Genomic DNA, 25924 nt, shown 5'->3' with positions numbered 1-25924 from the left:
TTAATAGATAAACTATCTCTATCTACTCCAAGGTTTCCCCAGCTTGAAATCTACATGTGGCAGTGTGGGGATCACCAGTGAAACGTCGTCATATAATTTGCACATGGTTGATTATATACATATTTTAATGCTAAAAATTATTCAAATACATTAAAAAACAAGTCTGTGTTATTAGTCATTAGTATTAACATATTTTTTTTGTATCGTTTTGCTCTATTTTTATAATTGTTATTGCACAATGTAACAACAGTAAGCTATTTTTCAGCTACTCTTTAAACTTGAGTACAGTCTCCAATAACTGGAACAAAGATATCCAAATATCAACAGGAACAACGGAAGGAAAGTTGAAAAATTCCTTGGCAGTGTTTTATGTTTCAGGATTGTTGATTTGCTCATTTTGCTGCCAATCAAAAAGAGATTCAGCCCAGACAGTGCGTCCAAAAATCATTGCGAAAGCCCGGCAACCCCTTTTCAATTACTCTTTGTCATTGGGTCACCGTCCGTGGGCGGGACAAATCGAGTATTCATCCAATGATTGTCTGCAGCACTGCGACGCTACCACATAAATGAAAAAAGTCGAGCCAATTGTCGCCAAAGGAGCTGATTCTAAACAAAAGTTAAACGCATTCTAACACATTTAGTCAATGAATTGCAAACACAAAATAACATATTTGACAACACTTTTTTAATTTTAGGGGAAGCTGAACTTCTTACGCAGTCTTTAGTAATCGCCACTGCTGTATATCTGGCATCACTTAGAACATAGCGGGTAGAAGTCGGCAAGTCAGATCCATAACTTCAGGACAATGATTGACTCTAAGGGCTGGGTGGGTCTGGCTGGAGTACAAAGCGAGGCTGTGCACGTCCCGCCGCTGGAGAGCCGCAGCCGCACATTTGCTGCGGCGGCGCTTCGTTTTACCGCCGAGGCTCCACATACTTGCATGCGTCTTACTTACGGTTAATCAAAGTTTTTCAGTGGCTAAATTTTTTGCGCATCGCTAGTCAAAAGTGCGTAAATAATATAGGCTGTATATCCATTCATACAATATATTACTTTAATTCATTTTCACGTAAAAAAAAAGTTAAGCTTCAATTTCGCTGTGGCGCCACGCCACGATCAGATACAAACCCTTTACTCATTTAAATCTTTTGGTTTTTGCCCTCAAAGTCCTCCTGTGTGTGTGAGTTTTACAAAACTATATATATAAAAAAGAAAAAATCTAAATATAAACACTCTAGTATCGACTATATACTGATACCACCCTTGGTATCGACACCATCAATTCATGGATCAATCCCAGCTCCTCTTACGTGTCGTGCAGTGACTGTTACAATGCTGCACACTAACAGTTGCTGTTATATTATCCTCTTAATAATATACTTGTTCATTTCCTGTTACTAAGCATTTACTTTTTGGGGTTGTTCAAGCTTGCTTAGTGCATAGGATGCCTGCTTCTGGCTTGCTCTGGCGTGTAACATATTAAACCCCGTCCTCCAGTGATAATGTACGTGACAAGGATAATAAGAAATGCAGTTTATTTGCCGTAAAGGAGATGATTATTAGTAATTTAGGGGAGTGGCTCCACTCTGTGAATAGAGATACATAATTAGCTGCTGACTTAAAATAAATAAAGTATCAGCTAGAGGGGATAGCGTTTGTGATCGGCATTAATCGGCCAATAGGCAGCACAATGGAACAGGGGTTAGTGCGTGTGCCGCACAATAAGAAGGTCCTGGGTTCGATCCCCGGGTTTGGGGTCTTTCTGTGTGGAGTTTGCATGTTCTCCTCGTGACTGCGTGGGTTCCCACGCAGTCAGTCAGTCAGTCCGGCTTTCTCCCCCCACCAAAGACATGCACCTGGGGATAGGTTGATTGGCAACACTAAATTGGCCCTATTGTGTGAATGTGAGTGTGTATGTTGTCTGTCTATCTATGTTGGCCCTGCGATGAGGTGGCGACTTGTCCAGGGTGTACCCCGCCCTCCGCCTGAGTGCAGCTGGGATAGTTTCCAGCACCCCCGCGATCCAGAAAGGGACAAGCGGTGGAAAATGGATGGATGGAAGGATTGATCGGCCGATAGTGATTGGAACATCGCTAGTCAAAACAATAATTGTTTTTGAGGTTATTGGTGCAAAATGACTAATATTGTACAATTAAAACTAATGCCAAGGGGAAAAACATGACAACTAAAATAGGTTAAATTAAAACTTGAGTAGTGCTTCAGTAGGCTGGGAATGTCATGACATTCGTTTGCACTCACCGGAGTCTTAACACCCCCAACTGCCCACTTACTGCAGCACGCTAAACCCTAATATAAACATATAAGATGGACAGCTGCACGGAGCTGGGACACAATGACCTCCAAGCTGTGCCAGCTCACTGTGTGCACGGGCAGAGGGGAGTTTTCTTCAAGAAAACGAGCTGTATGACCGAAAGAAGCAAACTGCTTCTGTATAAATAACCGGGACAAAAGTTGAGTCTTTACTGTGCCAACAAAGCCATTAATAAATAGACATTTTACTACCAAGAAATCCTGGTCGTCGATGCCGAACCGCTCCCTGAGATTTCGAAACACCAGGGGGCAGTACTCCTTGAATTTGAAATGGCTAGGCATGTTTTCTCTGCAGAAGAAAAACCACAAACCACAGGGTTATGAAATCAGCAATCAGCATATAACATACACACAAAAAAACCTTACTTATTGAATAGATGGTTGTCCACTTTAATCTTAGAATAGGCCTTGAAGTCATCTGGCATGAGCATGATGGGAATCTGGACATGGCTCAACTCATTTATCTGCAAGGGGAAACAGAAAAGGAGAGTTTAGAGATGGAAAAGGGAATCTAAAACAGGCAAACAAACACACTTGTAGCTTTAAATCACCCACGTTATTATGACTAATTTACAATGCAAGTCCTCTCGGTGCTGCAAAGCCCATTGATGTCCGAATACGTGGCGACATGAGCACTTTATAGATAAGCCTTTCATCCTAATGCAATGTACAGATTTGAAGGGCAGCTGTAGGTGGGGTGGGGGGTGATTAGACGTGTTGCCAGAACTCCAGATGTCCAACACACATTTATAAAAAGCAAGGTTATTTAGTCCCTTTAATGTTGATATCAAATTAAGTCCACAAAATGGGATAGTGAATGTGGAATGTTAGAATACAGACATTCTGTAGTATTTATTTACGTGACATGCATGAGAGTCCTATACCACAAAATGTACCCATAGTGCTGAATAAACAGCATGCCTTCAAGCGCATAAGGTGCATTGCATGAGCTGCCATTTGGAGACAGCTTGCATCACACTGCTGCAATACGTAGATCAGAAATTTATTATGACTCAGACACAGCTCGGGATAAATACGATGTGTGTGTGTGTGTGTGTCTGTGTTTGCACGTTTGTTGTTGGCTTCAGGAACAAGCGCTGGCTGGATCTTGAGTCTATTAATAACCTTCAATTCCACCACAACCTTAATTATAATGTGGACTGAACAGCGCCTCAAAAGCACAAACTTTTAGCAAACTGGAACGCTGAAAAATATAACGATGAAAATGTATTCTATATGGTTTAGACTCTGTAGACAATTGGTGACGTGATGATGCAGGCTCGCCAATATTTCAACTACTAGGCAACAATGACTATAGCCATGAATATTGGAGGGACTGTTGGAGCAGATGGTGAATGGCCTCAGCATGACTGACTGAAATACATTTGGCATAGCTTAGGTGGTCACAAAGAGGTGCACTTTCTAATCAGTGTGTCCGAATCTGACTTACAAAGAATAATTTTTATGTTGTTTGTAAGAAGTCCTCATATTGGTTGAGGCAAACTCATGCGTATGGCTCAAGAACAGCTTCTCAGATTTCCCAACAATTTAAAAGTTAGCTAGGAATGGGTCACTACATCTCCTTTTTTAGTGGTAAAATACATAAAATATAACAGTATCATTATTGTGACTTCATATTTTGCGTTCCTCGCCACTGCATAAACAAAATAAAACAATACAATTCAGGCGGGAGGATTTTAATAAAGCAGATATTAGCATATTTCTGCATTGAACCAGATGCATTCTGGGTAACAAGTGTGGCGACGTCAGCGAACAAAAGAAGGGCTCACAATGCCTCCTCTGATTCAACACGTTACACACATCTGTAAGGACACTTGCACAATGGATGTTCATTTAGGTCACAGCCATATGCAATCTACAAATGGGCTAATACTACTGTACATACTTCAATTGAAGGTTTTACATCATAGACATTATCTATAAATAGCCATTATGCTACTCAGCCTGTAATACAATTATTTTTTATTATACTTGAAGTGTGGAATTTCTCCAATTTTATCTGCCAGGCTTGTCATATTTTCCTTTTTTAAAGCAACTATCTTTTTTAATCTGATGCCCCAGGGCACACATCATTGCCTTACTATAACTATCACACTTACAAGACCAATTTCAAACCACCACGTCCTGTTTGTCTCCATGGTGATGCAAACTGGTTTTCCGGCCGAGGGTGAAGCAAGTATGCGCAAGTATTGCTCCATTGGACAGGAAGCGAGCGAGGCCGAGTGTGCTCTGTCAGCAGCATGGCACAGTGTTATCTGTGGACTTTGTCAAAAATGATGACTGTGGCTCCTGGCTGATGGCAAGACCCAGAATCGTGTTGACAGAAGACAAGAGAGTTGATACTAGCTAGCCTTTGGTGAAAACAGTTTCAGAGCGTCTGTAATTTCCTCATAAAAACATGGGATTGTTTCTTTGCAATAAACAGCATCTCGAGAGTACTATACCAACTGTTAGCAATATGACAATCCTTAACGCTCGCAACTGCCGATTTCCGTTAGTAAACGGAGAACCCGGAAGAGCACATGCTCTTTATAGCGCATCTGAGGGAAGCAAATGCGTAGTACAGTTTAGCAATCAACTTTAAAACCAAACTGTATCTGTAAAGTGACAGCCTCCATACTCCAAACACCTCAGATGGTAGAGATGGGGGACATGATCGATTGATGCATCATAATTGTGACATGGACTATTCTAAATAAGGTTGGCCTTTGCATGAATATGGACAATTCCTGTTCCGATTGCGATTCCCAACGATTCTAATCTCTGATTCTTTTAAGACGCAACGTCATAAATGTACTATCCTAAAAGGACTATTTTCAAGCAGTATACAAATTCTTTGAAATTGAATATAAATGTTATGAAGTTTATTTACATAGGATTAAACTTTCAGAAAAGTTTCACTTAATTTTTTGAAAACCTCTTAAAAAACATTTACACATATCCTGAGACGCTTTGATCAGGGTTTTATTTTGCTGATTCCGATCACTCATGAGTAAAATTGGCTGCCGATCACTTGTATTTACTGTCATTTTTTAAAATGCATTTATGGTGAATGCTATTGACAGTGTAACAATATTAAAACAATATTTTAACTAGTCCCTTATTTTATTTTCCTTTTCAATTGTTTGATCAAAACAAAGTCAATATCAGACATTAACTAAACAAAAGAAAAAACTACTATCCTTCTGAATTATTCTCTGAATTTGTAAACTTTAACGAAAACAACAACAAAAAAAGATTTGGAGAAAATAAAAGTATCGATCGAATTACTCGAGTAATCACCTTGATATCAACACTGTCACTAATGGTTAGATCTGTCTTCCTTTTACATGTATGCCTGAGATTGAATGCTAAACAACAGAGCAGCACAACAGTTATTGTAATATTATCCTTTCTCAAATCTAGCCTCTTTATAATCTACTAATTTCCTGTTAATAAGTACTTTTTCTGCTGTAAGGCGCTGCCATCTACACTTCTTAATCTTCACTAAGCACATACTTCTACTGTTGTTTCAAGCTAGCTTAACGGCTAATTTAGTGATTAGCTTGCCTTATTTTGCTTGCTCTTCCTCTGTGTGTAAAATGTTTAGCCTCGTCCTTCAGTCTTCCAGTGATAGTAAAAATTAACTGTCGTTTGTTTGCCGAAATGGAGGATTGCTGATTTAGAGTAGGGGCGCCACATGTTGTATGGAGATAGACATTCAGCTGCTGAATCAACTCTATGGAATCTACATCTTCCGGTCGGCAGAGTGAGCATCAAAATAAGGGATCTACATTTAAAAACGTGGAAAATTCCAGGAGAATCAGAATGACCCAGTTCCAATTGATGCCCAGTGCTCGCAAATGGGGAACTTGCATGGAAACACACGAAGCAAAACTCAGGCAGTTACTCAGCTAGCTTCATCGTGAAGTAGTGAAACAATATAATTAGAGCTTTGTAAAATTAAACATATGTCTAAATGGAACAGCGTTACAACAGAGTAACCAGCTAAGCGAAAGAAATTGGCAAGAATATTAATAAGTGAGGTGGGACAATACTATCCACACAGTGCGACAACATTGTCAGCCATATGTTGCGCACGACCACATCCAAAAACCGGAAATAACGTAATACATTACATAACCGTATATGTCAGCAGCTCAAGGAGCCTTAAATATATACATATTGTTAAGAATTAAATATAATAATAGATGTATAATATAATAATATATGATATAATAATGAAAGATGCAAAAATAATCAATTTATAATCGAATCGTGGGGGACCCAAAGATTCCCATCCCTACCAGATGGCGGATCTTTAGCCGACACAACAGCATCAAAAGGTCACAAACAACTCCACCGGATTGTAAATGTGTGTACTTAACCTTACGCCGACTGATTATATAGCTATTACGTCAAATCCCAAACACATTAATCAGGGCTGACAATTAAATACAATAATCAAGTTAAGGACTTGGAGCGCAAAAATATTAGTGCCATGTGTTCTTTAAAAAATGTTTTTTGTTGGCTACCGTGTAAAAGAAAGAACCAAACACAATGACTCAGTTTAAGATTTTTGATAGATGAAGCACCAAAGATGCAGTTACTTTTGATTTAGGTGCCCCCCCCCCCCACACCAAATTCTTGGAATTTCGACCGCTTGTCGTCTTGAAAACATGTCGCCATAAACTCAAGAGTCTGCAGGATCAGTGAGTGTGCATCGCCAAGGCATCGTTACTCATTGAGGCAGTAATGTTAACAAGTTAGAGCAGCCACACAAGCACTGGGAGGACATAAACAACAAGAGGATGACACCAGTACTTTGTTATTAATTGGGCCATTCCACCAGCACTGGAATGTAAAATATTATCAATATGCGATCTGTTATGGCCCAAATGAAACCCCTGCCCCCTCCATTGCAATAAGTGACACTGAAGTGGTTTGCTTGAACTACTCACACAATTTGGCGACTACGACTTGCCATATGTGCACCAACCTTGACCACAAGTTGCCACGTTTTCAACCTGTAGGAAACACCCCTGTGTTGCTGGTCTTTTTCTTTTTTCTCAGGCAACCTTCTGCTTGTAACCACAGGGTTCACACATAATGAGGACATGGATAAAAATAGAATGCTGGCACATGTAGAAAAGCGCAATTAAAAGGTAATCGCTTCTACCGGAAATGTGAATATTGAAATACAGTACTCATACCACATTCTAACTTCAACTAAGGAGTTATGTTATGTTACTAACTGTGCCTTGTATATACATTTTAATTTTTAATTTTAGCTAAGTACCGTGTGACTTGTTGAAGGGTGGACTAGCAAAGTAAGATTTTCATTGTACGGCAAACTGTCTGTTTAACTGTGCATATGACAATAAACAATCTTGAATCTATTAATTGTGATCCTAAAATGCATGCAAAAATATTTAACGTGAAGTCAGTAATGTAGAACCACATATAGGACTATTTATTCCTGAAAGTAAAGCATTAAAGACGTCCCATATGTGGGGTCTCGGTATGTAACAATAACAAAATTTCCTATCATGGATATTGTGACCAAAGTTATCGTTACTAACACGGTACTGTTGAAATGTGCTTAAAAAGTAGGGCTGAAACGAATATTCAATTAAATCGATTATTTTTATTATAAAAAAATCATTGATGTACAGTATATTTATTCTATTGCTTTGATAAATCGTTGCATGAGCGTAACAAATATATATTGATACCCTCAGGACTGTATGGAGTGCCTGGAACTTTATATACATGGACAGAATTTCTGCATGGCCGCTGAAATTGAGCGTTCATGAGAGGTGTGGGGTTTGGGTGTCTTGATGTGTGACAGCGATTTTTATATATTTTTTAACCTGTTAAAAGTGTGATTTTATATATTTTTATAGGAAAAAGGAATTAAGATTAAGCAAGTAGAAACACATTTGTTTATTTAAACTATTTCCCTTAAAATACACATAAAGGCTACAACATAGGACTGGGCGATATGGCCTTTTTTTAATATCTCGATATTTTTAGGCCATATCGCGATACACAATATATATTGCGATATTTTGCCTTAGCCTTGAATGAACACTTGATGCATATAATCACACCAGAATGATGATTCTATGGGTCTACATTAAAACATTCTTGTTCATACTGCATGAATATATGCTCATTTTAAACTTTCATGCAGAGAGGGAAATCACAACTAAGTCAATTTACCAAAACTGTATTTATTAAACAGTTATTAAGCAGTGGCACAAACATTCATGTCATTTCCAAAACAGAAAGTGCAAGATTGTCAGAGACATTTTAAAACAAGCTATTAGTGCACTTTTCTGCATGATGTCACTAAGATGACAAATCAAAACAACACTAAATTAAAGTGCACTTTTTGTACAGAACGCCACTACAATAGTTTAAAACAAATAAAGTGCACTTCTGTGCATGATGTCACACAAGATATTTCAATAACTGTCAAATAAAAATGAGCTGCATAATAGGAAATCAAATTGTGTCCGTCCTTCGCTATGTGGTAGGTTCCTGCGGACATTATCTCCTTATGTCGTGGACTATTTTTTTTCATACGGTGTTGATGTGGAAATGGTTGCCTCGGTATTTGTTGGGGTGGCACCGAACAGAGATGTTGACATGCTGAGTAAGCACTCTTCATTCTCTAGCGGGTGACTTTTCAAATGATGCTACATATTAACAGTAATGCTACTTTTTGTAGCAACGCTTTCGCCCCACTCTTGACAAATTACGATTGTCTGTTTGACATATTCCCACTTGAAGCCAAACCACCGCCAGACGATGGACCCCGTGCTGTTTTTCTTAGGAATGAATTCTTCCTTGATTTGTTACCAGATTCGCACCTTCTTTCTCTCGTATTACCACTCGCACTACAGCTAACTTTAGCCATGCTGCTACCTCTTTGCTCAACGAGGGCGCATACGTATGTAAGAAGGTGCGCTTGTTTAAGTCTCTGTGAGAAGGAGAGACTAGAAAGAGTGAGAAGAGCCTGCAGCTAAAAGCAACTGCGTGAGAACGTATACTCGAATATCATGATATAGTCATTTTCTATATCGCACAGAGACAAACCTGCGATATATCGAGTATATCGATATATCGCCCAGCCCTACTACACGTGTTTTATCCGATTACTCAAACAAACAAACAAATCGTTAGCGAGAGCCCTATTAAAAAGAAACGGAAAGTACTAAAATAGTTTAACCAAGTTTTATTTTTTATCGTTTTAGATATGACACACAATATAAGGTTTTTAACAGAAGAAATATTAAATATATTTCTGGCTTCTTAAGAACCATATTGTTATTTGAATGTTTAAATATATGTTTATATTTTAATTTGTAAAGTGTATCACTAATAATGGCAAGGTTGTGCTTCCCTTCTGTCGTGTGGGTTCAGTTCCTGTTGTAGACACATTTAAGCACTTTAGCCAGTAAGCGATTCATGCATTAGGTGCTTCTCCAGGAAATGAGCACTGTCGCTGTGAGTTTATCAAACTTGGTAATCAATCACGGTTTTACGATAATTACAATTTTAAATGGTTATACTTACCGCCATGAATTTTACCATGATTTATCATTAGTACCTTTAATTGTTATGTATCTAGTGAGATCTAGAGATTTATACACGCAAACCAACAGTTTGGGCCAAATTACTTTCCCTGTGAGCGAGTCAGAGCTTTTTCCGTTACCAGCGACCTGGGACAAAACATGGCTTTGGCAAGATAGCTACCAACAGAGATGTTAAGACGCTAACTTTAAGATAATAAAAAATTATAAATTGGAGACAAACAACAGTCAAGCAGCTAAGGCATAATATAATATTTTTATAGCAGTTTACTAGAAGTGGAAATCTTTGAGCACCTCTCAATTTAACTCCGATTATCGGGTTGACAATTCAATTCAGAATCCATTCTTTATTCAACATGGTTCTCATAGTATATTATTTATTATAAACATTATAATATTTTCAAATCAGGTTACAGGTTAAAAAAGCTCCTCTTGCCTGCTGACATACATGCACAGTGTTGGCCTAAAACAATTGTATTTTAAAGTTAATCTAGTAAAAGAAAATAGAGCAACCCCAACTACAACCCAATCCCAGCTTTACAATACTTAGGGTAGAAATGTACAAAGCAATTGAGACATACAAATACAATACGAAATAAAAAGGAAAACCAAAAATTAATAAAATACACAGAATCAATAATAACAATATCAATAATAGTTATTTAATGTTTTCAATCCCAAAATATATATTTTTTAAATGCACAAGAAAAATGTTTTATTGTATTCAAAAATTATGGATCGATTTGGAATCGGAATAAATAAAAATCGTGATTTGGATGTAAATACATTTTTTGAGCACCTGTACAATTTTATTAGATACTGAAAACACTGAATTAATTTGTGAAAAAAAAGGGTCGTCTTATGTTCGGCCTAATACGGCAATACTAAAAAGCAACAAGAATTGGATTGAGTCACATTTATAAAGTGATATTTTTATTGGAAGAGCAGCAGAATAGCACAAAATAAAAAGTGAGAGATGAACCATACTGTGCAGAGACCTGGGGCCGTACTTATCAAGCTTCTTAGAATTACTCCTAAGAAGTCTGTTAAGAGTTGACTTAAGAGTAAATAAATTATTCGCTGAAAGCTGCACTTAAAAGTTAGTTATCAAGCATCTTACTCACACTTTCAGCGAAGTGTAGGACTGAATCTTAAGTGTCACACTCAGAGCTGAATTACGACATTACTATGTGCCGTAAAAGGAATTTTAGGTGACGTCATTTCTGTGTCCATAGAAATGACCAATCACGGAAGGGAATCCGTTGTCTAAGAATAAAGAAATATCTTGGAAATATTTAAGTGGACAATGGGAGTGTATATTTTGACAATAAACTACAAAATAATACAAAACAAACTAGTCCCCGCCGGCACTCACGCTACCGCTCCCTCTCTTCTCTCGCCCACACACTCACTGACGTGACTCACCTCACGGCCACACACATACGCTACTGTCATAACATTTTCTTTCCAATTCATTAATTAGGCAACTAATTTGAAACTGGTGTGGGTGGCTCTATATATACTAGCCCACTGCAGACACATGCAGAAATCAACAAGGAATCGAAAAGTATTAAATCTGTGACCAAAATAATATCCGCTCTGTCTAAACGATACTGTTTGATCAGCTGCTCGTCATCAACAAAAAAAAAACATTGTTCCGTTCCCTGAACGTTCGCACACGTCTCTCTCGCCTCAGTGCCATCCCCTGCTGGCAACTCCTAACCACTTAAGACACCTCTGAAGGTCTCTTAAATATCGTGGAGAGTAGGAGTGATTCTTAGACTTAAGAACGTTGATAAAAAGCTTTTATTCTTAAGTTTGAGAGTAGGACTAAATTTCGCAAATTCTCAGGACTTAAGTGTAACATGGCACTCTAAGAAGCTTGATAAGTACGGCCCCAGATATTTAATTTTTACACGATTTTCCTGAACAGACTTGGGAGTTATTTTTGGAGCTTCTAGCTGTGGGCTATGAATCTACAACTTGGTTTTCAGGAGGAGCCAAAGTGGATGAGTTTGATTGATATGTCTCAGTGGATATGCGGGGGCGGGGGTTACATTTTGCAAAAATGTGAGTGAGGGGTGCGCATGTGTGTGCATGTTACTCAGTCTGGTTACATTATGAGGTCTACTCCATTTATTCCTTCATAGTGTCCTGTCACTTATTGACACATTTCCTTCTGTTGCGTGTTTCATAGCTCACACCAACGACCTGGTAAAGTGACATGTTTTTTTTCTGTAGACAATGGTATAAAAGCAGCTAAGAAAAACAGGCATGGGCTGGCTTAATATACAATGACTCAAATGACGTATTGTACACACACAAAAATGTGCAGTGATTTGTGCCTGTTAAGCAATCAACGTACACACCATTAACAAACACATTGAGTACAACCAACATACAGTAAATAAGCCATATAAACACCATTGACAAATACAGTGACTTAAGCCTACACACTGCAATCAACTTACACACCATGAACAAACTCAGGACGATTGTTTAGGGATTTATTTTTTTTATTTTTTTAAATTTTTTATTTTATTTATTTTTATAATGTCCTGTCAGCTTCTCGGGCAAATCATATAGCAGATGTAGATGCCCATATTGGCTGTTCAGATTTACTTTACAAAAGAGAAGTGTAGGATACTTCTCTTGTTGCCTTACTTGTATTTTGACTTTATTAAATGTATTTATATTATCATTTGGTGCAGCCGGGCCGGAGCAGGAGGGGATAGAAAGAGAGAAAAAGGAAGACAGAGGGGGGAATTGTGGGGACAAGAGGGGGATTAGACAGAGAGACAAAAACAACAACAGCAAACACAACAACAACAACAGAGCAACATCAGCAAATACGACATGTACAAATATGATGGTAAAAGTAATAGCAAATAAGCAGTTAGCGAAAATTTTAAAAAAAATACAGAAATGACAATGAGCATTATTACACTAAAAATGGAGCAATATGAATACCAATAGAAATAGTGCTATTGATAATAAACAATACCAGTACTTTACCTTTATTATCAACAATACAATTGTTCAAATGCAACAATACATATACGTAATGATAACTTGAGATACGAAAGAATGCAGAAAAATGGAGGGGAAGAAAGAGAAGCAACCTACATTAACCTTGTAGATTGTTATAGTAACAATAGGTTAAGCTTTTTCAGTGTGCCATGTGTTATACCCAGTATACCCTAGGGCAACAACGTTAATATATGTTTGATGAAACGTGATTATGTGCATGAGTGTATGTGTGCATATGTACTTGTATATGTACAGTATGTGTATGTGTGCTTGTACAGTGAATGTATATGTACAGTAGGTGTATATGTGTGTACAGCGAATGTATATGTACAGTATGTGTATATGTGTGTTTGAACAGTGAATGTATATGTACAGTATGTGTATATGTGTGTTTGTACAGTGAATGTATATGTACAGTATATGTATGTCTGTGTTTGTACAGTGAATGTATGTGTAGTATGTGTATGTGTGTGTTTGTACAGTGAGTGTATATGTACAGTATGTGTATATGTATGTTTTTACAGTGAATGTATATGTACAGTATGTGTATACAGTATGTTTGTATAATGAATGTGCGTGTGGATGTACGAACTTTGAGTGTGTAAATATGTACTGTATTTATTTGTATATGTATGTGGGAGCGTAGGTACCTATGTATTTCTGTATGTATGTGTGTGAGTATATATGAATTTGCATGTACAATACATTTGACTCCCAGTGTGTGCGGGAGCCAGAGTACGGCCCCAGCCTCCCCGAGAACCCATCCCACAAACAGTAGGTGTGGTGCCCAGGGAACCAGGGGCCACCGCCCCCACGCAGCCAAGCCGGACAGCGACAGGAACCCCAGAGCCTGGCCCACCGTGCCGCCCACAAGGGCCAGCAGCAGGCCGCAGACAGACGCACCCGGCAGAGGACAAGGCACGAGAAAAACAGGGGGCAGCCAGACCCCAAGCCAGCGAGAGACCACACCCCACACGGACAGAAAGGCGGGACGCCCCGCCCGAGGGGCCCGGAGACCCCCCGCAACCGGACGGGAAGACCGCCCCCGCCCCACCGGCAACAGGGCCCCCACGACCCCCCCCCCACCCCCGGAGAGCGCGGCGAGGCCAGCCCACGGCCACCCCACCCAAGCCGGCCGCCACAGGACCACCCAGCACGGGGCCACAGGAACCACCCACCCCACCCGCAGGGACCCCAACGATGGAGATGGAACAACCAGCAACCGCCCCGCCGAGTCTCCCCCTGAGGTAGGGGAATAAATAAATAAAATAAATAAATACATAATAATAATAATAATATTAATAAAAAATATTAAAAAAAAAAAAAAAACAAGGAAAAAAATATATAAATAATTAAATCTATTTATAAAAAATAAATAAATAAATAAAAAATAAAAAAATAAAAAAAGAATTAAAAGAAGATCACAGACATGCTGACACACAAGGTCGCTACCCCAACAACTGGCCGACTCGCAGCACCCCGGAGTACCCTGCAGCACCAGGCCACCACAGTAGACGCAGGGACCAGACCCAGCAGGCCCCAACCAAGACGGGCACCCGGAAGGGATGGACGGCGGGACCCAGGAGCTCCAGACACGCAGTCCGGATGCAGTAGCCTGAGGCGCCGACCCCCACCCGACAGGCAGGCCCAGAACGTACCCCCAGAAATATACATACATATATATATACATACACATAAACATACACATGTACACATACACACACATACACATGCATACACATACACATATATATACATATATACATACATACATACATACATACACACACACCACACAGTTTGTCAGCCCCGACAACCACCACGCGCGCGCGCGCGCGCTGCCACCAGTCACAACATCAGCCACCCCCCTGCACCAGACCCAGCAGCCACGGGCGCCCACACCACAAACAAACGGCAGCAGAAACAGCAGCCACAACACCCCCAGACAGCCAGCACCACCCAATCAAATCAAAGCGATCAAAAAAAAACCGCGACCGGCAACCACACGCCAACAGGATCACAGATACCAGCCAGCGCCAGCCCGCCCAAACGCCAACACGCAAACAAGAGACACCAACACCCCCCCCACCAAAAGACCCCACCACCCCGACCCAAACCCGCACAAACACACCACCGCCCAAACAACCGAGACACAGTATCCAGACCAGACACGGGCGCCGCGCCGCCACCACATCAAGTCGCCAACAGAGACCCCACAGCGCAAAGTCGGGCCACACGGGCACGGACCCCACCCAACAGGAAGCGAGACCTGCGCGACGCCACACACAAATAAATAATAAGATTAAACAAAAATAACAATAATTAAAAAAAATAAAAAATAATAATAATAAAATGAAATACAAATTAAATTAAAAATAACAAATACAAATAATTAAATAAAATAAAGTAAGTAAATAATAAAAATTATTTAAAAAAATAAATAAAATAAAAAATAAATAAATAAATATATATATATATATACATATATACATACATATACACATACACATACATACATACACATATATATATATATATATATATATATATATACATATACATACACATATATACACACACATACACACATATATATACACATAAAAAATAATAATAATAATAATAATGCCTGGCAGGCCACCAGAACGCAGTCCCCGGAATCCGCGCCGGCCGACGAGGCAATGAGGGGTGCGCCGAACCCCAACCCCCCCACATGCATGTGTACAAAGCCCCCAGAGTGTCTAATGTGTAGTTAAAATTAGGAGGTCAGCCATTACAGCCGACCTCCAGTCCCTATTGATGAGTGTACTGTAGCGTGAGTGAGATATGTATGCTTGTGGGAACTAATAATGCGATTAAAATTGGGGGACATCAAGGTCTTGGTGGGTCCCAACCAAGCCGAGCCCTCCAAATCCTAAGTGTCTAATATGCAGCTAAGATTGAGGGATGGACGAGCAGGGGACAAGACAGGAGGACCGGAGCCCCATAGGAGGCATCCTCAACCCCCCGCCATGCCTCCCCGCAGGACAATCCCCCAAAGTCCTATATTTGTGTGACTGTGTGTTGTATAAGTAGGAGGAGTAGAGGGCCCGGACATCCCCCCCAGTCCATGCGGCCGACAACCAGGAACTACGGCCAGGAAGCCGCCCCCCCCCACGGCCCGTGACCCACACCAGACCACTTTAGCGTGACGTCACGCGAGCCCACCCCCCGCCAAACAAAGCCAGCCCCCGCCCGCCCCAACCCAACCCCGCAGAGCCCATACCAGCAACCAAACGCAGAAAAACTGCACAGCCCCATGCCCAATGCAAACACCGCATCCCGGCCATCCACACAGCAACGTACCCATACGAGTTCCGGCCAGGGGATGGCGCCCCCCAACCGGGGAAGAAGCCAATGCACCCCGTCCGCACGCCAGCCCCCAAACCAGCCGGCAAGCCAACGCCAGCCAGGGATTTGAAACACACGTAAGTTACATCTTTTAACAATAAATTTTTCGAAGAATTACACACTTATGAGCACACAAACAAGAACACTTGAAACTCAGAAATCTGGTAATTTGATATCAGCTACGAAAAAAGGAAATGCAATATAGTTAAAATTAGGGATAGTGGACATGGCCTAAAAAAACGCTATTTTGCAACCCAATGTATAGTTGGGCCTCCTGCGATAAGGATATATATTGTATATATCCTTATATACAATATAAGGATATATATTGTATATAATTGATAATAGAACCATTTCAAAATGGGTAACAGAGGCTCCTAATGAGTTTTCATAATCTACAAACCCCGTTTCCATATGAGCTGGGAAATTGTGTTAGATGTAAATAAAAACGTAATACAATGATTTGCAAATCCTTTTCAACCCATATTCAATTGAATGCACTACAAAGACAATATATTTGATGTTCAAACTCATAAACTTTATTTTTTTATTGCAAATAATTAACTTAGAATTTCAGGGCTGCAACACGTGCCAAAGTAGTTGGGAAAGGGCATGTTCACCACTGTGTTACATGGTCTTTCCTTTTAACAACACTCAGTAAACAGTTGGGAACTGAGGAGACACATTTTTTAAGCTTCTCAGGTGGAATTATTTCCCATTCTTGCTTGATGTACAGCTTAAGTTGATCAACAGTCCGGGGGTCTTCGTTGCGGTATTTTAGGCTTCATAATGCGCCACACATTTTCAATGGGAGACAGGTCTGGACTACAGGCAGGCCAGTCTAGTACCCGCACTCTTTTACTATGAAGCCACGTTGATGTAACACGTGGCTTGGCATTGTCTTGCTGAAATAAGCAGGGGCGTCCAAGGTAACGTTGCTTGGATGGCAACATATGTTGCTCCAAAACCTGTATGTACCTTTCAGCATTAATGGCGCCTTCACAGATGTGTAAATTACCCATTTCTTGGGCACTAATACACCCCCATACCATCACAGATGCTGGCTTTTCAACTTTGCGCCTATAACAATCCGGATGGTTCTTTTCCTCTTTGGTCCGGAGGACACGACGTCCACAGTTTCCAAAAACAATTGGAAATGTGGACTCGTCAGACCACAGAACACTTTTCCACTTTGTATCAGTCCATCTTAGATGAGCTCAGGCCCAGCGAAGGCGACGGTGTTTCTGGGTGTTGTTGATAAACGGTTTTCGCCTTGCATAGGAGAGTTTTAACCTGCACTTACAGATGCAGCAACCAACTGTAGTTACTGACAGTGGGTTTCTGAAGTGTTTCTGAGCCCATGTGGTGATATCCTTTACACACTGATCTCGCTTGTTGATGCAGTACAGCCTGAGGGATTGAAGGTCACAGGCTTAGCTGCTTACGTGCAGTGATTTCTCCAGATTCTCTGAACCCTTTGATGATATTATGGACCGTAGATGGTGAAATCCCTAAATTCCTTGCAATAGCTGGTTGAGAAAGGTTTTTCTTAAACTGTTCAACAATTTGCTCACGCATTTATTGACAAGGTGGTGACCTTCGCCCCATCCTTGTTTGTGAATGACTGAGCATTTCATGGAATCTACTTTTATACCCAATCATGGAACCCACCTGTTCCCAATTTGCCTGTTCACCTGTGGGATGCTCCAAATAAGTGTTTGATGAGCATTCCTCAACTTTATCAGTATTTATTGCCACCTTTCCCAACTTCTTTGTCACGTGTTGCTGGCATCAAATTCTAAAGTTAATGATTATTTGCAAAAAAAAAAAAGGTTTATCAGTTTGAACATCAAATATGTTGTCTTTGTAGCATATTCAACTGAATATGGGTTGAAAATGATTTGCAAATCATTGTATTCCGTTTATATTTACATCTAACACAATTTCCCAACTCATATGGAAACAGGGTTTGTATGACAGAAACTATAAGAAGAGGAACATTAATGACAAAAAGACATTTCGATGAATATGTACAAAGTATGACCGTTTTCAAGAATGATCTGAGAGATCAAAGTTGGGACAATGTATGCAGTGAAAATGATGATGATGCATATGGTATATATTTTTTAATACTTTCACAATGCTTTATGAGAAACCCAACTTAATAAGAGGCAAAATAAAAACTATCAACCATGGATGACAAAAGGACTGAAAACTGCTTGCAACAAGAAAAAATACATTATATAGAACATTTATAACACAAAGATCTACAGAGGCAGAAAACAAGTACAACACGTAAAAGAACAAGCTTACTAACATACTACGAACATGTAAGAAAGAATATTACAGTCATTTATTAGACCGGAACAAAAACAAGATGAGAAAAGCATGGGGTATCCTAAATTGCATTATTAAAAATGGTGCTAAGAAAGATTATCCTAAATACTGTAAATGTAAAAAGTAAAAACTGACAATATGAACAAAGTAGTTGAAAGCTTCAATAAGTACTTTGTGAACATTGGACAAAATCTGGACGACAAGATTTCAGATCCAGAGTCAGTTCAGGACTTGAATGACGACACTACAGACAGAAATCACAACTCGATGTCCCTCGAAGGTGTGACAAAAAAGGAAATAATCAATATTGTGAAAATATGTAAATCCAAGACCTCAACTGATTGTAACAGATTTCATATGAAGCAGATAAAAAAGGTTATTGAAGAGCTTTCAGAACTTTTAACATATATCAGCAACCTATCATTTCAAACAGGAAAATTCCCAGACAAAATGAAAATAGCAAAAGTTGTACCAATTTATAAGACTGTAGACCAGGGGTCGGCAACCCGCGGCTCCGGAGCCGCATGCGGCTCTTTGACCACTCTGATGCGGCTCAGCTGCATACTTGCCGACCCTCCCGATTTTCCCAGGAGACTTCCGGATTTTAGCGCCTCCCCCAGAAATCTCCCAGGGTAAATATTCTCTGATTTTCACCCTAACTACAATAACAATGGCGTGCCATGATGGCATAGCATTTAACACCCTCTACAACCTGCACAAACAGCGTGCCAGTCCAGCCACGTGTAGTATGCAACTTCTGCTTGCACAAGTAAGTGACAGCAAGGCATACTTGGTCAACAGCCATACTGGTTACACTGACGGTGAAATGGTTACACTGACGGTGAAACAACTTTAACACTCTTACTAATATGCGCCACACTGTGAACCCACACCAAACAAGAATGACAAACACATTTCGGGACAACATCTGCACCGTAACACAACATAAACACAACAGAACAAATACCCAGAATCCCATGCAGCACTAACTCTTCCGGGCTACATTATACACCCCCACTACCACCAAACCCCGCCTCCCCAACCCTGCCTCCCCCCCCACACATCAACCCCCCCTTCCCTGCGTCGTTTGAGGTGGTGAGTTGGCTGCGATGGTGGGGCAGGATGCCGGACAGACCTGGCAGGCCCAAACGCATTGTGAGGGTCTGCTGGGAACGTCTAGCAGAGTCTCCTGTCAGAGTTAGTTTCAATTCCCACCTCCGGAAGGACTTTGAACATGTCACGAGGGAGGTGCTGGACATTGAGTCCGAGTGGACCATGTTCCGCACCTCTATTGTCGAGGCGGCTGATTGGAGCTGTGGCCGCAAGGTAGTTGGTGCCTGTCGTGGCGGTAATCCTAGAACCCGCTGGTGGACACCAGCGATGAGGGATGCCGTCAAGCTGAAGAAAGAGTCCTATCGGGTTCTTTTGGCTTATAGGACTCCGGAGGCAGCGGACAGGTACCGTCAGGTACCGACAGGCCAAGCGGTGTGCGGCTTCAGCGGTCGCGGAGGCAAAAACTCGGACATAAGAGGAGTTCGAGGAAGCCATGGAAAACGACTTCCGGACGGCTTCGAAGCGATTCTGGACCACCATCCACCGCCTCAGGAAGGGGAAGCAGTGCACTGTCAACACTGTGTATGGTGAGGATGGTGTTCTGCTGACCTCGACTGCGGATGTTGTGGATCGGTGGAAGGAATACTTCGAAGACCTCCTTAATCCCACCAACACGTCTTCCTATGAGGAAGCAGTTCCTGGGGAATCTGTGGTGGGCTCTCATATTTCTGGGGCTGAGGTTGTTGAGGTAGTTAAAAAGCTTCTCGGTGGCAAGGCCCCGGGGGTGGATGAGATCCGCCTGAAGTTCCTTAAGGCTCTGGATGCTGTGGGGCTGTCTTGGTTGACAAGACTCAACAACATCGCATGGACATCGGGGGCGGTACCTCTGGATTGGCAGACCGGGGTGGTGGTTCTTCTTTTTAAGAAGGGGAACCGGAGGGTGTGTTCCAACTATCGTGGGATCACACTCCTCAGCCTTTCCCGGTTAAGGTCTATTCAGGTGTACTAAGTCGAACCTCGGATTCAGGAGGAACAGTGCGGTTTTTGTCCTGGTCGTGGAACTGTGGACCAGCTCTATACTCTCGGCAGGGTCCTTGAGGGTGCATGGGAGTTTGCCCAACCAGTCTACATGTGCTTTGTGGACTTGGAGAAGGCATTCGACCGTGTCCCTTGGGAAGTCCTGTGGGGAGTGCTCAGAGAGTATGGGGTATCGGAGTGTCTGATTGTGGCGGTCCGCTCTTTGTACGATCAGTGTCAGAGCTTGGTCCGCATTGCCGGCAGTAAGTCAGACACGTTTCCAGTGAGGGTTGGACTCCGCCAAGGCTGCCCTTTGTCACCCATTCTGTTCATAACTTTTATGGACATAATTTCTAGGCGCAGTCAGGGCGTTGAGGGGATCCGTTTGGTGGCTGCAGGATTAGGTCTCTGCTTTTTGCAGATGATGTGGTCCTGATGGCTTCATCTGGCCAGGGTCTTCAGCTCTCACTGGATCGGTTCACAGCCGAGTGTGAAGCGACTGGGATGAGAATCAGCACCTCCAAGTCCGAGTCCATGGTTCTCGCCCGGAAAAGGGTGGAGTGCCATCTCCGGGTTGGGAAGGAGACCTTGCCCCAAGGGGAGGAGTTCAAGTACCTCGGAGTCTTGTTCACGAGTGAGTAAAGAGTGGATCGTGAGATCGACAGGTGGATCGGTGCGGCGTCTTCAGTAATGCGGACGCTGTATCGATCTGTTGTGGTGAAGAAGGAGCTGAGCCGGAAGGCAAAGCTCTCAATTTACCGATCGATCTACGTTCCCATCCTCACCTATGGTCATAAGCTTTGGGTTATGACCGAAAGGACAAGATCACGGGTACAGGCGGCCGAAAGGAGTTTCCTCCGCCGGGTGGCGGGGCTCTTCCTTAGAGATAGGGTGAGAAGCTCTGCCATCCGGGAGGAGCTCAAAGTAAAGCCGCTGCTCCTCCACATCGAGAGGAGCCAGATGAGGTGGTTCGGGCATCTGGTCAGGATGCCACCTGAACACCTCCGTAGGGAGGTGTTTAGGGCACGGGGAAGACCCAGGACACGTTGGGAAGACTATGTCTCCCGACTGGCCTGGGAACGCCTCGGTATCCCCGGGAAGAGCTGGACGAAGTGGCTGGGGAGAGGGAACTCTGGGCTTCCCTGCTTTGGCTGCTGCCCCTGCGACCCAACCTCGGATAAGCGGAAGAAGATGGATGGATGGATGGATGTTAAACAACAGATTGTACAAATTCACAAATAAAAATGAAACACTCACAAACAACGTATATTATATATATATACGGAGCCAATATTTCAATATCAATAACATTAATCGAAATAACAGAAGAGATTACCAACACAATAGACAGTAAACAGTGCGCAGTGGCAGTGTATATGGATTTAATAAAAGCATTTGACACAATCAATAATTATATCTTAGTAAACAAATTAGAACGGTACGGCATCAGTGTTGGTCTTAAACTGGGTAAAGAGCTACTTAACCAACAGGAAGCAAAATGTGAAAATAGTTCAACAAATATCTACAGAACTGAAATGATCTTGTGGCGTACCTCAAAGATCAATAATGGGACCAAAATAGTTTGTTCTTAATATAAACGACATTTGTAAAGTTACAAAGAACTTAAAGTTAGTATTATTTGCAGATGACATGACTGTGTTGTGTTCAGGAGAGAACACATAAAAGCTAATACAAATAACAGAACAAATGAACAAATTAAAAAGATGGTTTGCCCGAAACAGACTATCAGAAACTAAAATAATGCTATTCTGTAACAATAGAAGGGAAAGTCAAACACAAATACAAATAGACGGAGTAGATAATGAAAGGGTAAAAGAAAACATATTTTGGGTCTAATGATAGATGATCAAATGAACTGGAAACCTCATGCACAAAATACACAAAATAAAGTAGCAAGAAACACATCAATAATGAATAAAACAAAACATGATCTGGACTTTGAACACAATTAAAATCCGCTAACTCAAAAATCACTCCATATTCTCTACTGCTCGCTAGTGATACCATATCTGAGTTATTGTGTAGAAATATGGGGAAACAACTACATATCTGCGCTTCATTCACTAATGGTGTTACAAAAAGCATCAATTAGAAAAATAAATAATGTTGGATATAGAGAACATACAAGCCCTATATTTATTGAACAAAATTATAAAAATTCAACGATTTGGTGCATTGGCAAACAGCTAAAATTATGTACAAAGCAAACTATATACTGCTACCCAAGAATGTACAACAATTTTTCACAACAAAAGAGGACAAATATTACCTGAGAGGAAAATCGAATTTAAAACATTTGTTTGCAAGTACAACACTTAAAAGCTGTAACATAGGTTTAATATCCAGTACGGTATAGCATTTTATATTGTGTTCAAAGTGTACAAACCTTCACCAATATATGGACTTTTGTAGAGGCTGTAACCCATTATTCATATTTACATTGTGTCTAATGGAGAAATTTGCATCAGTATACAAACTTTTCACTTGGCATGGGAGCACCCTTTGAGAAAAAAAGAGAAACATTTACACTACCGTTCAAAAGTTTGGGGTCACATTGAAATGTCCTTATTTTTTAAGGAAAAGCACTGTACTTTTCAATTAAGATAACTTTAAACTAGTCTTAACTTTAAAGAAATACACTCTATACATTGCTAATGTGGTAAATGACTATTCTAGCTGCAAATGTCTTGTTTTTGGTGCAATATCTACATAGGTGTATAGAGGCCCATTTCCAGCAACTATCACTTCAGTGTTCTAATGGTACAATGTGTTTGCTCATTGGCTCAGAAGGCTAATTGATGATTAGAAAACCCTTGTGCAATCATGTTCACACATCTGAAAACAGTTTAGCTCGTTACAGAAGCTACAAAACTGACCTTCCTTTGAGCAGATTGAGTTTCTGGAGCATCACATTTGTGGGGTCAATTAAACGCTCAAAATGGCCAGAAAAAGAGAACTTTCTTTTGAAACTCTACAGTCTATTCTTGTTCTTAGAAATGAAGGCTATTCCACAAAATTGTTTGGGTGACCCCAAACTTTTGAACAGTAGTGTATATTAGCATGAAGTGTTGCCACATAAACCGCAAAATATATTTTTGAAAATCAAGACTATGTTTCCTGCAATTACACTATATTTTACCTTTACATTTACTGTCATCTACCAACCTCTTTTGGCTGTTTTGGACACTTAAATGTCCTATGTTATGTACCACACATTTTTTGTTTTTTTTAGTAGATAATTTACTAACATAATAATCATAGAAAATGTATCGTACAACTCTATAACATGCATGCAAAGAAGTCAGAAAACGTTTCCTATTTAGCAACTCTATCTTATAGCCACCCCTCCTCGGCTAATATACTTCCACCGGTTTACATCCGTCACGTCAAAAATATACCTTCTCGCAGGCTACTAATAAATACTCTAGAACAGAGGTGTCAAACTCATTTAAGATCGGGGGCCACATGGAGAAAAATCTACTCCCAAGTGGGCTGAACTGGTAAAATCACGGCACGATAACTTAAAAAATAAAACAAGTTCAAATTGTTTTCTTTGTTTAAAAATAGAACTAGCACATTCTGAAAATGTACAAATCATAATGTTGTTGTTTATTTTTATACTTACATGTTGCGGTTGATAGTTTTCTATCTTTATTTGTCGTTATTTATATTGTTTGAATAAATTATGTGATTATGTTCATCAGTCAACTCATTGGTGTTAATTTTCAATCTATCAAGATAAGAAAATTATATCAAAATCAAATTACAGTGTGTTATTTATGTAGTTTGATCATTTTCCTCGACTGATGTACTAACATATTGTGGTTTATTTTCATCATCTACAAAGATACAAAGAATTGCTATAGTGACATCCAGTGGACACATTTAGAACAGAAGTTTCCTTCATTCAAAAATTTCAGGTTAACTTTTATACTTAGCAAATTCATCCGGCGGGCCGGATAAAACCTGTTCGCGGGCCTGATCCGACCCTCGGGCCGTACGTTTGACACCCCTACTCTAGAATTACAACTGGTTCGGAACTAACAGTGTTCAGGTTGTAATCATCCAAAGATGATTAGCAGCAAAATAAACAGCCGTCAATGCTGTGGCTCAGAGAGAGAACGGCGGCGACAACAAGTAAGCTAGCTAGATGGTTAAGTTAACGAGCAAGCTTGTTTCGGTGCTCCTGATCGTTTCCCCGTCCTGCAACTCAATGCGGCATTTAAGGAAGAGGAACAGCAAGTACCTGCGGTTGAGGCCAGCATTCAACATATTTTTATTGATACTTCAATTTTAAAAAAACGAAAGTAAAATTTTTACGCAAAAATTAATGTTTAAAAACACAGATTTTCATCGACATTTCACAAGCTTGCAATTTACGAACCCTGTTCAAAAACCAATTAAGTTTAAAAAACGAGGTCCCACTGTATTTTAGACCAGTGTTTTTTTAACCACTGTGCCGTGGCACACTAGTGTACAGTGAGATATTGTTTGGTGTTCCGTGGGAAAATTATGCAATTTCACCTAATTGGTCGGAAAAATATTATAATATATAATAATTAAAATCCGCTAACAATGTGCCGTTGTAGAGTGTCTGTGCTGTCTAGAGCAGGGGTCCCCAAACTACGGCCTGCGGGCCGGATCCGGCCCCCCAGCATCCAAAATCCGGCCCACGGGAAGTCCCAAGTAAAAAAACTTTTTTTTTTTTTAATCTTTCATTTCTAATCCATTTTCTACCGCTTGTTACTCTCGGTGTCTCCTAGCCGCTCAGGCAAATCATATTGTCTAAAAATTAATTTTCCCATCGATAATGTGACAATGTTAAATGACAAAACTGATTAACTCGCTGGAATATAAAGACAATGTATATATATACATATATTAGGGCTGCAACTACCGATTAATTTGATAATCGATTAATCTGTCGATTATTACTTCGATTAATCGATTAATAATCGGATAAAAGAGACAAACTACATTTCTATCCTTTCCAGTATTTTATTGAAAAAAAACAGCATACTGGCACCATACTTATTTTGATTATTGTTTCTCAGCTGTTTGTACATGTTGCAGTTTATAAATAAAGGTTTATTTAAAAAAAAAAAAAATTTAAAAAAAAAAAATTAAAAACTTCTGCGCATGC

General features: G+C 40.4%; 1 protein-coding gene and 1 long non-coding RNA gene across 2 annotated transcripts in view; both read right to left on the bottom strand.

Moving 5' to 3' along the window:
- LOC133630439 (uncharacterized) overlaps positions 1–25924 on the bottom strand; it is a 102129-nt gene that overhangs the window by 22752 nt on the left and 53453 nt on the right. The gene's annotated exons all lie outside the window — the stretch shown is intronic.
- The window catches only part of pip4k2aa (phosphatidylinositol-5-phosphate 4-kinase, type II, alpha a), a 48636-nt gene that overhangs the window by 20214 nt on the left and 2498 nt on the right, over positions 1–25924 (bottom strand). The window contains 2 exon segments of the mRNA XM_062021198.1: positions 2525–2621; positions 2699–2796. Of these exon segments, the coding sequence (XP_061877182.1) occupies positions 2525–2621; positions 2699–2796 (195 nt within the window).

Source organism: Entelurus aequoreus, linkage group LG15 (genome assembly GCF_033978785.1).
Source record: "Entelurus aequoreus isolate RoL-2023_Sb linkage group LG15, RoL_Eaeq_v1.1, whole genome shotgun sequence".
Taxonomy (NCBI): Eukaryota; Metazoa; Chordata; class Actinopteri; order Syngnathiformes; family Syngnathidae; genus Entelurus; species Entelurus aequoreus.
Note: the sequence above shows the minus strand (reverse complement) of the source record. Positions and strands in the feature narration are given on the sequence as shown.